The following is a 15,719-nucleotide window of genomic DNA, read 5'->3' as shown; positions in this document are numbered from 1 at the left end:
TGTGAAGAAAGCTGCGTGCCGAAGAATTGATGCTTTTGAACTGTGGTATTGGAGAAGACTCTTGAGAGTCCCTTGGACTGCAAGGAGATCCAACCAGTCCATTCTGAAGGAGATCAGCCCTGGGATTTCTTTGGAAGGAATGATGCTAAAGCTGAAACTCCAGTTCTTTGGCCACCTCATGCGAAGAGTTGACTCATTGGAAAAGACTCTGATGCTGGGAGGGATTGGGGGCAGGAGGAGAAGGGGATGACAGAGGATGAGATGGCTGTATGGCATCACTGACTCGATGGACGTGAGTCTCAGTGAACTCAGGGAGTTGGTGATGGACAGAGAGGCCTGGCGTGCTGGGATTCATGGGGTCGCAAAGAGTCGGACACAACTGAACAACTGATCTGATCTGATCTGAAACCCTGTCCAGGACTTGCCAGTATCCATTCCAAGAGTAGGGTTATGTCTTCCAGGTGAAACAAAGATGAGCATGGAGATTAGACATCATTCTCAGAAAGATCTGCTGGTTCAGAGTTTGAGCAGGTAGAGAAGGAAGAGTAGTGGTCCTGGCCGGGTCTTGATTGTGATTAGTTTTCTGCTCTTGGTGTAATTAGCTGCAATAATTGGAGACAATTATGTTATCTAATGTAGTGAGTTTTTGTATTTTATAAATAAATTTAGGTTCAAATTATATAATGGCTGAGATTCTCTAACTTACAAACCACAAAGAACAGCTAATCACCGTAACAGTTTCCTGCAACACTTGAATGTTAAAGGTATGAAAAAACACACGTTAGATTTTATTTGGAATTCCAAAGTAGTTCCAGCAATAAAGGTCTAGACCAAATTATTCCATTCTTTGACTGTTTCTCCAAGCATTTTGTGGGCATATTATCTCATTAAATCCTCTTAATCTCCTAGTGAAATAAGGCAGTCAGATCCCAGTTATGTAGAGGAAGACTTTGAATTGAGAAGTAACTTCTCCAGAACGACGAGCAGTTAGTTACAGAGCTAGGATTTCTGAGTTCAAGAGAGTTTTCATAAGCCAAGTTAACTCTAGTTATTTTACTGAGCTATACTGCCCTTAGTTCATGAGTACTTCATTTTCCTTTTCATTCTCCTTTAATTACATGCTAAATAAAATTTGTGGAACTTAGAAACTTGAAATGTATGGGACAATTGAAGTTTTGATATTTGTGATATTTTCTGAAATGGTATAAGACTTTGGTAGTTGTTTTTCATATTGGTGTTAAAATATTATCACATTTTTAATACATAGCATTCGCCAACTGATTTCTGAATATAAAGAAGAGAGACCTAAAACTCCTCCTGAAAACAGCAACCCAGGTAAGTCATCTGACAATGAATTACTCTTGGTGATTCTACCATAGATAAAATAGGAATGAGCAACTTTTAATGATGAAAGAACAATGAAAAAGCATATGTAATTTGCATGTGTATTTTATTTTTAAATTAATTTCTTAATAGTCTAGTATTCCGAATTATTTAAGAAGTTAATTGTAGGGAAACTTAAAATCAGAGACTGTATTATCTTAAAACAAATTCATGTATTTAATCATGGCCCCTAAAATCCTGTATTAGATTTTCTTGTAGATAGAAAAAACTTTTTAAGTTAGTATGATGTGTATTTTCTGTATAATCATATTATAGCAAATTAGACTTCTTATAAAAGGGGAACTTTAATTTTTACAAATGGTTTGCAGTTAGTGAATGAATAGTTAGTAGTTCCTATGTAGTGATTAATCTCACTAAAAAGGTTACCATCGTTACAGCCGGGAACCTCCACAATACCTTCCTGGTAGGATACCAAATGATAAACAATAAGAACTGCAAAGCTGAGCCAATGTGCAGCATACCAGGAAGAGATTATTTTTGAAAGGTACCTACCAATAGTACAGGAGACAGAAAAGCAGTGTCTGGTTGAGAACCAGTTATTTTGCATATTGTTGCACCAACAAGTTCTCTATTACTGACTTCATTCCTTACAGATCCAAGAAGAGTGAGATAGATTGACTTCATTAGAACCAGATGTTTTCTTCTGTGTGTTGGGTAATTGTCATGACAGTATAGTTTTTTTAGAACAAGATGTTCTCTTGCCAGTAGTTAAAAGATTATTGTATAACATATTCACATAGATCAAATTGGGACTTTGCAGATTCTAATAAAAGCACAAAAACATGTCAAATTAACAAAAACACCACCAAGGCCCCTCAATGTGGCATCTAGGTCATTGCACAAGCTGTCTGAGGACACCTTTAACTTAGTAGACCTCTATCTAATCAAAGAGGGCTTCCCAGGTGTCTCAGTAATAAAGAATCCACCTGCCAATGCTGGAGATGTGGGGTTGATCCCTGGGTCGGGAAGATTGCCTGGAGAAGGAGAGGGCAACCCACTCCAGTATTCTTGCGTGGAAAATCCTATGGACAGAAGAGCCTTGTGGGCTATAGTCCATGGGGTCACAAAGAGTAGGACATGACTCAGTGATTTAACAACAACAACATCCATCAAAGAACTTCTGTACATTGGTTTTACACGTTAGAGGAGACACAGAGATGACATAGAGTCTTGATCTTCAATATGCTCAGAATAGAATAGAGTTGTCCCTGGTTAATTTCTGTATTTTCATAAACAAAATTTTCAAAGAAAACATTCTTATTTATTTGTTCATTTGTTCACTGAAGAAATCATTGTATGTCTTTTATGTACTAAGCATTGTTCTGATGTCACAGAGTGCAAACATTTAAAAATCACTGCCTGTGCCCTCCAGGCTCAAGCTTGCAGGACTCCTCGCCCATGGAGTCACTGCATGTGAGTCATCCCTCCAGCATCAGATCATGACGACACCTGTGAAATGTTGTCCAAGAGCACCAGAGTCCATCACTCCCTCCCTCCTTCCATCCCTTCCCTTGTTGATCAGCTTTGGATCTGATGATGTATGCCTTCCAACCTGAAGAAGCATGATTTCTGTCAACATTTGTCATATAATGGGGAGGATTGATATAATGATATCCCTCACTTGTACACAGCACTGTTTGGATCATCATGCTCTTTTTGGTCCAGATACTCTTGAACAATGGAAGGACATAGTCTCAGGAGATTATACTTTTAAAATATATTAGTGTATGTGTATATATATATGTGTGTGTGTGTGTGTGTGTGTGTGTGTGTGTAACTTTAAAAAAAGGTGAGCTTGTGTGTACCCTACTGCCTGCTCACCACAAGTCTAGTCCCCATCCCCACCACCCATTTGCCCTCCTCCACCTCCCTTTCAAGAGATTATTCTTTCTAAACCTAGGCTCACTACATCTTTCATACTTCTCTTGAATCTGGAAAGAGGGCCAGGAAGACTTTGTTTCCTATGTTTTCCCACGCTCTGAAGTTCATTGCCTGTAGACCAAGCTTCCCTGTGAGAAGATGTTTTCATCCTGAACTGAAGAGCCAGAGAAGTTGTGTTATGTCCCAGCAAGACACTTGTGTTCTCTGTTCACTGCTCCAGGCAGTGGAAGTCCAGGAACACTGTGCTGTTTAAGCGTGCTATTGTCAGCTTATAGTACTGATTCTATTAATGGTGCAGTATCATTTTCTGTCAGTCTCCTAGAGTTTGGTTAGGATTATGGACATTTTAAACAGCAGTTCTTTCTTCTTTTTTGTTGTTTTGCATTTGATGACTATAAAGGAGAGGAGTGATTCTTAGGCATTAATGGCCTGTGAGTATAGTACAATCACTGTTCCCTCTAGTGTGGTCTCCAGGTACAGTCCGGAAGGAATACTTCTAAGCAGAGCATCAGTCTTGAGGTTTTAATAGTCTGTATTTTTCTTTTGTTGATTTAAAATGTGTCTTACTTTTTTCTTTAATAGAGGATGAGAGTTCTGAAGAAGACTCTTTAAGCAGGTAGGATTTTATGGATGTTTTAAAATTGTATTTTAAGTAAGGGAACACGGAGAAGAGAAACTAATGTTTGTTGAGTATTCTACTCTGGGTCAGACACTGCATTACGTGCTTAACATCTGTGACCTCATAGAGTCATCACAGCAGCTTTGTAAAGTAGCTGTGTCCTGCTTTTACTTAATTAGCCAACTGTGGTTCAGGAGATTGACGAATTGACCCGTGATTCCATGATTAAAATGAGTTGACCTGTGATTTGATAGCTGGCCTGCTTGGCTCCCATGTCCACTCTCATGTCCCTCAGCAGAGACTGAGAAGTACTGTGTAGCATATAAGTTAAACATATAAATTAGTTCTTTGATTTCTGTCCATTTTAAGTTTCAGACACTGGCAAGAACTCCTGTACTGTTCCAGAGTGTAGGGGAGGGGTGGGGCCATCTCAGTAAGTGGTTTCGCTGCTGAAGGACCAAGACTGCCATTTTTGATGGATGCCATTTATTTAGTCTCTGAACTAGGGGCAGAGAATGGAGAAGGAACAGCGTATCTTTCCACTTTGTTTTAAGTCATTACGTTTGTCCCAGTTTGGGCAAACAAGTGTTATGTCAATCCACCAATTCGATTTTCAGTTCAGTTATTAGGACTTTTGGTGAAAACAAATTATTTTCAGGCTCCGCCAGTGTATTTGCTGTCACTGTATGTCGTGGAAACTAAGAATGAGTCTTATCTAGATATTTCAATAGTTGGGAGACGTGGAAGCAGAAATAGGTAATTAAAAACCTTTTAGAGACTTCACTGGGATTGCAGTGGTTAAGATGGTTAATAAGACCTCTCCTCCCATTGTAGGCAGTGTGGGTTTGATCCCTGTTCCGGAAGCTAAGATCCCACATGCCTCAGGGTCAGAAAACCAAAACATAAAATAGAAGCAACATTGGAACAAATTCAAGAAAGCCTTTAAAAGTGGTCCACATCAAAAAATCTTTTTTTTTTTTCAAAAAAAGCTTTTTAAAAACAGAGACCAGGTTTTAATTATGTCAAGAAACTTCATTTAATACGCAGATAGCCAAACTTGATCCCTTTTTTTTTAAGAAATGAACTCACTCATTTTTGTTGTGTATGTTTTTGCTCTAAAGATTTTCCAACAAACCTGGTGTTGATTCATGGCCTACATCAGATGATGAAGACTTAGATTTGGAAACCAAGGTAAAGTGCTCTCTTCTGTAATTAGTTTTCCTGCTCTGAATTTAGTTTCGTATAGCATTTATTCTTAATAGTCGGCAGTGGTGTCCCTCTCACTGTTTTATGTTTGTAATGGAAAGTTGGTGAGAGTAAACCATTTTATAAAAATATGACTAGTTGATTTTTTTTTCTTTTTACGTTAGTAAATACTGAAAAGTGAAAGTGAAGTCGCTCAGTCGTGTCCGACTCTGCCACCCCATGGACTGTAGCCTACTAGGCTCCTCCGTCCATGGGGTTTTCCAGGCAAGAGTACTGGAGTGGGGTGCCATTTCCTTCTCCAGGAGATCTTCCCAACCCAGGGATTGAACCCAGGTCTCCCGCATTTTAGGCAGATGTTTTATTGTCTGAGCCACCAGGGAAGGTGGAGTGAAGGAAAAAAATGGGTTGGAAAATACATAGCAAAAGGAAAATCGTATGGGGAAAAGCTTTCTTACAATGGAGGAAATACAAAATTTGGTCAAAGATTAAGAGTCTTACTGTGAATTTTAAACCATACTGACTTGACTTTTATAATACACATAGTGGATACAATTACTTACTGTAATAATCATGGAATCTTCCTGGAGCTTTTCAGTTCCAAAACTATATAGTTTATATCGTCTAGTTTTTTTTCTACCCTTAGACACTATTTTGGTTTCTTAGAAGTGTTAGGAGGGTGCTTTTTTTTTTTTTCTTTCTTTCTTTCTCTGTTTCTGTCTTTGGCTCTTCATTAAAGCTAAAGTAATTGTTGTAATTATGGAAATTTAGAAATTAAAAATCTGTTTCTCAAAATCCATATTATAAAGGGATTCCACTGTGTTTTCTAAAGCATTCCATTAAGAAGATATTCCCAATTGTTCATCTCGTTGAAGAACACGTTTTGCATAAAATAATAACCAGCTGTAGAAGCACAGGCTTTTAATAACCATAAGATAAAACGTACAACTTCAGATATTTTTTGTATTGTAGTAAAAAAAAAAAGTCTACTGAAAGTCCTTGTATCATATTCTAAAATTTCAGATTTCAGACATTTTGTATTATTATTATTTAAATATTCATCTTATAGCCTCTGTATCAGTATAAACTAGTGGAGTTCAGGAAACAATTGTGCATCTCCTGGAGCATGTAACATATATCTCAAATGTAAGAACCATTTTAATAGTTTTTGAATGTGAATAAATGAAGAGACAAATGGAATCCTACATAATGTTACAGCTAATATACATAATATAGCAGTTAAATCTGTTTGAATTCTAAAAATATGACTTACATTTAGATTCTCTTTTTAATATTTAGGATGTAGAAGTTCAGTTGAGTTATGTTGAGGAAGGAGATCCTGCACAACAAGAAAATAAATAAGAAAATACATGATAAAAATGTTACCATTTATTTTTCAGTGTTGTCCAACTGGGAGCTGAGAATTTTAGATTAATATTTCTTGACCTTCTTTTTAGCTCCATCTTGTATTCCATTAATTTTTTTTTTCAAACAGCATATTCTTAGAATTCTGACTACCAGTCCTTTTTCCCAGTGAAATGTTAGGAATATTTCTTTATCAATTCCTCTCTCTCTAGTAGTACTTGACAGCATTCAGGTAGTGATAGATGACCATGTGTGGCTAATTGAATGACTCTCTTCATAGTGGCAAAATTAAACTCTTTATTACAGTATTATTTATAAACAGTTTTAAAGTAATATAAATTACTATTATTAGGCATAGACAATGAACAAAAGCCTCTGTTTTAAATATATGTTTTATATATAATTTATGTTGATATTTTCATAAAACTTGAACAGTGTAGATATATAATTTATGTATTAATAAAAACATATAAAGCACAGGCTTTGTTCATAGTGTATCTTTAACAATACTGATATATTACTGATTTGTTGTATATAAATTCTAAATATATATGTTTTCCCACATACCTCATTATACTTATGCTTTTCTTTTTTTTTCTTAAATTTGTACTTCACTAGGCATATCTCACTTTTTCCTTTCTTTTTCCTTTCCTACCTTTTGTCATTTTTAATATTTCCTATTAACCTAACTTTTCCTTGCAGAATACATTTCTTCAGTGTCTGTCGTTTGAGTCCATCTCCCTCTGCCTCTGTTGTTAACGTGTTTGCTTATGGCTTTCTGTTTAGAGTGTTTGTGGCTTTCATTCATGATCATTGCCCTACATGTTTACTCTTATTTTTTCCCTCTTTCTTAGAATGAGCTGAATTTAAAAAATCATTTGTCTTTAGCTCTTTGACAAACAGAATAGAAATAACTTTTCCTGTTTGTAGTTCTAACCCATTTAAATAAGGTTCTGCTAAAAACTAAACTTTCATATTTCCCTTCCCAAGTGATAATTCATGCATATAGAAATCATGCAAGCAAATTTCAAAACATAGCAACTAATTTAAATAGCTTAGTTTTTCAGACACAGTACTCTAAAGTATTGGGGATAAATTTTTATTCTAGAACATTGTGGTAGAGAAAGTAATCTAGTAGGTGTCATAGTATTTGTATAGCATTATATTAGGGGTAAGGAGAGGAACATCCGGGGCTTCCTATGTCATCTGTCATAATCCTTACCCCATGAGAAGGTTAGTCAGTGGCAGAACTGGGATTTGAATCCACATCTGAATGACTCCAGAGCCTGTGCTCTTTGTGTTTGATCATAGAGGAATGGGGGATGTTATTTTATTAAATTTGAGTCTTATTATTCTTAAAGTTCTTATTTTCTTCTCCAGAATGTCCTGAAACCAAGCTTAACAAAGCTAATGAACGCTTCTCAGCAATCCAGGAGAAACAGTAAGTTATCTAAGACTGTCCTCCTGGTTTTATTCACTGATTTGAAATTACAGATGTTCTCATGTACTCTCCCTTTTTCACTGTAGTAGAAGCAAAATGTGGTATTGTGAGACCAGAGAGTACAACCTTCTCTGAGGACAATAATTCTGATAGTGAAATTGAAGATGTGGTTGAAACCATTCCCGAACCATCACCTGGAGTCCAGGGCTTCTCTCATCCTGCCTTCCCATCAGCCGAGCCTCTTCCACAACCTCTCAAGTCTCTTGCAGGCCTTGGTCTCACAAAGGCAAGTTGTTTTGTTTGTAACTCTTTTTTCCCTGTATTTTTTCACATGCCATTCACATGTCATGTCCCCTTATATGACAGAAATGATCCTGCCACAGAAATGGAAGCCTTCAAAGTCATGATACAAAATGGTGTGATAATAAGAGCAATATATGTGCATGATTCAGATTTATAAATGTTGGCATACTAAATATGCCATTATGAAAGAAAAAATTACAAAGCAGTTAGGAAGAACAGCTAGATGAGTATGAACATGGGGAGGGGGATGAAGGGGAAGAATTCATTTAAGAAGGACAAGATGAATATGAAATGGAATGAGGGTCAGGATGAGACAGATTATTACACAAACACAACAGAAATAGTGGGGGTATGTCAGATGAGGAACTCTATATTATAAATATGAGAAGAATTATTTCAAATTCAACTAAAGAGGAGACAGTGAGGTCATGAAAAAACAATGCTTATACTCTTTTGAGTAACATATAGCTGATTTTTATGAAGAACTGAAAGAAAATTTGTTCCTTACCTTTTTTGGTGGTTGTTTTTGAGGTTGGTGGTGGTTCTTGTTTTTTTTAATTGCAGTATAATCAATTTACAATATTGTGTTAGTTTCAGCAAAGTTAGTACAGCAAAGTGTCTTGGTTATACTTATATATGTATATATGGCTTCCCTGGTGGCTCAGTTGGTAAAGAGTCTGCCTGCAATGCGGGAGACCTGGGTTCAATCCCTGGGTCGGGAAGATCCCCTGGAGAAGGAAATGGCAACCCACTCCAGTATTCTTGCCTGCAGAACTCCGTGGACAGAGGAGCCTGGTGGATTACAGTCCATGGGGTCACAAAGAGTTGGACACAACTGAGGGACTAGCACACACACATGTATGTATGTATCTATATTGAATATAGTTCCCTCTGGAAGTTCATTTCTATTTGAAGTGATTTGTCTTTTTGAAAAAATTCTCACTTTGAAAGTAATGAAGCGATGTCTTCTATTTAGTATAGCAAAACTTTAGTTCATAGACAATTCAAGGTGAGTTCTGTTTTAGGCCTTAGCAGATTTATTATGATTTAAGAATTTTTGGCCTTTCTGTTTCTTGTGGTTTCTAACTTACTGTGATAAATACTTAATGTACTTAACTAATTTATCTTACTGTTTGGTATAATCTTGGTGGGTGTTTTAGATCTTTTTGAAAATAAAGAGGAAATAAATAAGCATTTTATCTAGTCTGTTTACTAAAGTTATAATTTATAATTATATAAATGAGATTCTTATTCTCTCTTCATTAAATGAGAAAAATTTCAGCTGCAGTAGTCTTAAAGAAAAAATGTAGAACTTTGCTGAAGAGATTCTGATTTGTCTTTTCCTAATATCTACATGTAATGGCACTTCCAGTAAATAGATGAAATCACAATTTATGATTTTTTTTCCCTTATACAGACTACTTGTTATTATAAAATCATAAGGAAAGAAAAATTACCAACAGGGTTTAAAATTATCTCTGGAAAATAATTTTTTACTTTTTAAAATATCTCTAGCCATATGTATACTCCATGTTATTCTTAAGAAACTTTATATTAACTTCAGTATTTATAGGTGTTAAACTAACCTGTCAATTCTTTCTTATACATATGAAACTAACATATAAATTCTTTTGTATCCAAAACTCAGAAATTGTGGTTACTTGATTTTTTTAGTTTGTTTGTTCTTTCCTGATATGAAGTTTGAGCCCTGCTTGATAATCATAGATGTGTTTGAAAACCTTTATATCTCCAGCCAGGATAATCATAATTTTACTATTTTTAATATCTAGATCATTCCTTCAATCTTTCCCTACTATTCCAGAAGGCACAGATAGGAAATTAGAGTTGTTAGTGTGCTGTTTACAGGGAAATAAGAAGAAAACCTTGTGAATTTTTCAAATAGGGTTTTATATTTTTTTCTTACCTCATAGTAGTTCTTTATTTATTTATTTATTTTAATATACCCACTCCAGTATTCTTGCCTGGAGAATCCCAGGGACAGAGGAGCCTACTGTATGGGGTCGCACAGAGTCGGACACGACTGAAGCGACTTAGCAACAGCAGCAGCAGCACTTTAAAATGACTCATAATTCCATACTCACATAAGCATTTCTCATCTACAATTTAAAACTTGTCTTTTAAGATCACTTTTAAAAAGGAGTCTTCTTGTAGCATCTTGAATTGGTGTTTTACTATTAAACCTTTTCATTACACTCAAAAATGCTTATTATTATAAAATCCTAGAAATGAATATTTGCATATATTTATAAAAGTATATTTTTATGTCCTTGAAACAGATGTTAAAATATATAACTGAAAATTTTAATGTCATAGTTTTCTTCCCCTGGTATTGTTTTATTTTTTTTCCAACTATTACTTTATTTATATTACTGTGCTTAAGTTACATGGAAAAGACAACCAAGCAGTTCTGCCCCATATCAGGAAAAGTTTCCAATCAACACCAATTATGTGGTGACAAATAACTAGGAATGGTGACATCTTTGGGTCAAGACTGACAAGGAAGAATGGGCTCTGATGCTACGGTTCATCTCCAACAAGAATATGGCACAATGGCCAGCACAAGCAATACTAACACTGAACCTTTAGCGCTGGTCACAAATTCGGATCTCTTCTCTGAAGCTAGCAAATCAAGTGAAATAACTGGGTTTTTTTAAAAAGTCTTAAAATGAAGCCCAAATAAATTTAAAAATCATGCTCTTGACACACTTTCCTTTCAAAATTTACATAAAATACTTTTCACTCTTAATAGCCCAGATTTTTTTCCTCACATAGCCCACCATGTAGCTGCAGATAGACTATTCTGCCTCAAGATGTAAACACAGGGGGGGAAAAAAAAAAACGGCATCTGCATAATATTCTCTCTACACACTGCTGTTGGATGGAAAATAGAAAATTAAAAAAAAAAAGGAAAGAAAGGAAGGTTCCATCATAGATTCTCACAACCTCTTGTTCCGCAGTTCATGAATCCGACTCTGATGCTAAGGTGACAGTGTATGTAAGTAGATTTTTGTTTTCAGTGAAGGAGACCTGGGAAAAGATGGATTTCTCTCTTTTTCTTCAAGAGTTATCAGATGGTACATGCTCCTCAAAGCCCTCACTTTCTCGAACTAGAGTGCGTTCCAGGATCACACGACCTTCCTTATAACGCTGGCTGTCTTCAGTGGCAAACTCATAGATCCATCCCAGTTTGCTATTGCAGTTTTTGCAGCTCACATCTCGAACCATGTGGCAGCCAGTGAGAATGACCCGATCTTGAACTTCACTATACTGTAGGTTAACTACCTTGTTAAAAAGAAATGCTCTGCCAGTGGCGCCTGTGAACCGAGTAGAGATGAGTTCTGAACGGTTGGTCAGGATCGTATCACAGTTGCACAGGAAAACAGACGGGTACCACCGATATGATCAAGGAAAATCCTGCCCATTTTTATAGCTGAAGCTCTAAAAACCCCGAGCGGCTGTGAAGTCGGCGGCCTTCTGCGGCTCTTCGCTTCTCAGCTGTGTTTTATTTTTTTTAAGTTCAGAATTCTGCATAGGTTTGCATTAATTATACCAGGTTAGCATATTTTACAAATAGTTATCTTAACAGCTATGCTTTTCCTGAATAAGGCTATCTATTTCTAATTCAAAGGAATTTATCCAGATCCTTTCTTCTGAGTCCCTTGCGTGCCTCAGGTTAATTCATTCCTCCCCAGACTGAAGGCCTTGTTCCTGACGCTTCCCTCGTCCCTGACTCTGTGAGCTGCACTGTCGTCTGTTTTCCCCACCCTAGTAGACAGCATCACTGAAATGCCGCAGCAGGAAAGATTCCGGACGCCAAACTTCCTTGAAATTAATGCATCCAGTCACTCAGCAAGTTCAGTATTTTCTACCTGCTCATCGTTTTTTGTGTCTTATTATCATAATCCACTTTCTCACCTATAATCTTGAAATATTCTTTTCAAGTTTTGCTTCCCTGATGTTTATGTTGCTGCCAGAGTAATCTTCCTAAAATATGTTTGTCCATCTGTTCATTCCTCTTGGCTTTGCAGTTTGTTTTAGAATGATTTTTACTGTTTTTATTTGGCTGTTTTTAAAGCCAAATCCAACTTTTTAATGAGAGGTTCATGGAGACGCTGGGTGATGTGCAGTGTTTAGTCTGCTTCCTGTCCACTCTGGAGCATTGCTTGTAGTGTGTTTTTTTACAATGCTGTCCTGTAAAATAATATCATGTTTGCTACTCCCTAGTACAGTGCAGTCTTTCCCCTGTCATTTGAAAGAAAGCATGGCACCAAATAAAATAAAATATATTGGTGATGATGTAACCCTTTACTTGTGTAGTAGATTCCTGTCATGTGAAGAAAAAAGATGACTCTTGCTCTCTGCCATTTGATCCTGGTCCTTCTGTTTTGTCTCTCTGTAGGGTTCCCAGTAACTGGGCTCTAGTTTTCCACATGACTTATTCACACTGTTTCACACCTCGTCCTTTGCGTGGGCTGCCCTTTCCAGAATCCCCCTCACATCCCAGCTCTGTACTCTGTCTTCTGAGACACAGCCCTTTGTCACAGCCTGCCTTGAGCTTCACAGGCTCACCTGCCTCCTCTCTCCTTTGTGCCCTTGCTGGGCTCTGTCCGCTTCAGTTGCAGAGCTGTGGAAGGATACTTTTCTGCCCTCTTGTTTGTTTTCACGTGTCTCTGCCTTGCCTAGAACACAGAACAGAATCGCTCTTTTCTTTACATTTCTAACTTCTCCGAGGACAGTGTCTATGATTTCTTAGACAGCAGTGAATGTTTATCATCTTACTGATTGGCTGAATGACCAAATAAATGAATATGTTTTCTGAAGTTGGGTTTTTGTTTTGTCTTGTTTTTATAGGAAGGAGCCACAAAGCCAGAGATTGTAGACAAAGAAAGTGATACAGATATTATTGAAAGGGCACCACAAGAGCAAATAAATCATGACCATTTGAGTTCTGTTGATGCAACACACAAAAATAATAGAAGTGGTAAGTTAGTGAATGTCTGTGGATTTTTTTCTATGCTTAAAAGCGCAAATAAAAACCTTTAAAGTGCATAGATGCAAATATGGCATCCATTTCTTTTTAAGTGTGTTTCTTTTGCTCTCTTTCTTCAGTCCCAAGTACTACCAGCTTTTTCTTCCTGAAAATGCTTCAACCCTCTGAAATTCTTTTCCACTAGTTCATTTTATTGAACTATTTGTGGGTAGAGAGAGACATATATGTATTAAAATTCATACTAGTAAATGTTCTCATTAATGTATCTGTGATTCCATTTTATAGATATGATGTCAGCCTTAGGTTTGGGAGAAGAGGAAGATATAGAATCACCTTGGGATTCTGAGGTACTGTCTTCTGTTATTATTTTGAAATGTAAACAACCGAGTGATGTAAAAACATAAAAGCAGAAGATGCTGTGACTTTCTCACCTTTGCATTTGCCCATCAAATTTTTAAAATTTTTAATCTGATTTTAATCTTTGTTTTTAATTATTGATTTTTAATCACTAAGATAATTCTGTGTTAAATACTACCACATAGTACACTTTAGCTAATTTTCAAGGTTTACGTAATGAAATTAGTGTAATATGGAAATCAAGGCTTAGAAGTCATAAGGAATCTGTTTGTGTTCTGAAGTTACATTTATCTAAAAACTGAAGCATTGTTCCAGGTGAGTCTATGATCAAATGTTTCTTTCTTTCTTTCTTGGTCTCTTCATTTCTTCCTTCAATTTTGATTGGAGTACAGTTGATTTACCATACTGTGTTAGGTCAGGTGTGCAGCGAAGTGAATCAGTTTTAGACTCTTTTCCTACATGGGCCATTACAGAATAGTAAGTGGAGTTCCCTGTGCTGTGCAGTAGGTCCTTAGTTATCTGTCTTATACACTGTAGTGTGCAGTGTGTTTGTGTCATCCCCAATCTCCCAAGCGAATGTATGTTTCTTTGGTACATGTGCATGTGTAAAACTGCTAGAGAGGGCCAGAGAGAAATGGGTTGGATTGTGGTTTTTTACCACAACATTGAAAAGATAGTGCTTGAAACTTAAAAGTATTATTACGTTTGGATTGTCAAGTTAATCTGCAAGGAACATTTCAAGAGAAGCAAAAGCATAGGGAATAGTAAGAAATATGTGGTATAATAACGGCAGTTAGCTTTGCTTTGTGATGTTTTAGTAAGTACAAAGCATTTTGGATAGTTTAACCAGCACGCGCAGAGAACCTTTATGGCAGCCGTATGGTAAAGTAACAATGCTCTGCTTGAAGGTGGCAGCTATGGAAGGAGATGAGAAAGGCCTGATCTCTTAGATGCAGGTAGCCACTGCCTGGTGATACAGCACTGTGTTTGAAGTCAACATCCTGAATCTGTCACTTAGCAGGTGTGGGATCTTGGCAAACCTGTCTTAACTGGGTTAAATGTAGGCAGTTTTTAAAAGTAGGATATTTTCTTCAAAAGGAATTAGGAAATCTTCCTGCAACTATTCATTTTAACAGAGTATCTCTGAGAGCCTTCCACAGAAGTATGTGGATCTTTTATCTGGAGCTGCTGGTCAAAGAGGAAAAAATACGTTAAATGGACAAGTAGAAGGTAAGAACTCTATTTTATGGAAAAGTCATTTGACAGAATGTTGATATAAAATGGAAATGCTGATATATTCTAATAGGCAAAGAAAATCACCTGTCAGATGTGTAGTGAGGTAAAAGACGAGAAAAGGAGGGAAATAGTGTATCTTATCAGGTGTCAGCCACAGATTAAATTGAGAATCATTTAAGGAGCTAAGTTATTTAGCTCCTGGACTTCCTTGGCGGTCCAGTGGTTAGGACTCTGTGCAGTTAAGAGTCTCTAGTGCAGGGGGTGCTGGTTCGATCCCTATTCAGGGAACTAAGGTTCCATTTGACACATGGGCCAAAAAAATAAAAAATTAATTCTGTTTCGAGATACTCTATGACCTAAGGAAGGTTAAAAAAACACGAGGAAAGAGGGAATGAAGGATTAGAGAGACAGAGGGTGTAGGGAGGAAATGAAGGAAAGGAAGCACAGGTCTGTGGGGAAGGGGACAATAAGTAAGATAACTCTTTAGAAAAAGGGAGAGTATTTGATATGGACGATGCATTTGAAGTGAGCTTCCAGCACCAAACGTGTCAGAGAAGAACAGCAAAGCTTTCCCCTCTTCCTGTTTTCCTCATTGTTAGGAAGGCATTCAGGATTGCGGTTCCTGGGCGTACAGAGCTGTGTGTTATCCTCTGTGGAGGAGCACAGGCATAGGTGCTCAGCTGTAAATACTTGCAAATTGGTGTCATAGAAATGTTGCTGCTTTATAGGATGGTGTCACATAGGCCAACAAAAGAGAACTAGAAAGAAGGAGTGAGCAGGGGGCATGATAGGGAGATCAAGGAACCTACAGCCTGATAGTCCACTGGAAAGTTTCCAACTTGTAATGCAGTTTCACTTTGGGGGGAAGTGTTAGAATGAGGAAGTTGAGGCTAAGATTT

At 36.9% G+C, this 15,719-nt stretch overlaps 1 protein-coding gene and 1 pseudogene across 2 annotated transcripts in view; one reads left to right on the top strand and one right to left on the bottom strand.

Moving 5' to 3' along the window:
• The window catches only part of ANKRD26 (ankyrin repeat domain containing 26), a 67,797-nt gene that overhangs the window by 9,736 nt on the left and 42,342 nt on the right, over positions 1-15,719 (top strand). Inside the window, exons 5-12 of one of the 2 annotated variants that reach the window (XM_015473990.3) lie at positions 1,268-1,335; positions 3,868-3,901; positions 5,026-5,095; positions 7,853-7,913; positions 8,000-8,199; positions 13,089-13,218; positions 13,513-13,574; positions 14,721-14,814. In XM_015473990.3, the coding sequence (XP_015329476.2) occupies positions 1,268-1,335; positions 3,868-3,901; positions 5,026-5,095; positions 7,853-7,913; positions 8,000-8,199; positions 13,089-13,218; positions 13,513-13,574; positions 14,721-14,814 (719 nt within the window). Of the gene's footprint in view, positions 1-1,267; positions 1,336-3,867; positions 3,902-5,025; positions 5,096-7,852; positions 7,914-7,999; positions 8,204-13,088; positions 13,219-13,512; positions 13,575-14,720; positions 14,815-15,719 lie in introns of both variants that reach the window. The other variant, NM_001113767.2, reaches the window with a different exon arrangement.
• Positions 9,758-11,728, bottom strand: LOC782950 (protein yippee-like 5; annotated as a pseudogene).

This window comes from Bos taurus, chromosome 13 (genome assembly GCF_002263795.3).
Source record: "Bos taurus isolate L1 Dominette 01449 registration number 42190680 breed Hereford chromosome 13, ARS-UCD2.0, whole genome shotgun sequence".
Classification (NCBI taxonomy): domain Eukaryota; kingdom Metazoa; phylum Chordata; class Mammalia; order Artiodactyla; family Bovidae; genus Bos; species Bos taurus.
Note: the sequence above shows the minus strand (reverse complement) of the source record. Positions and strands in the feature narration are given on the sequence as shown.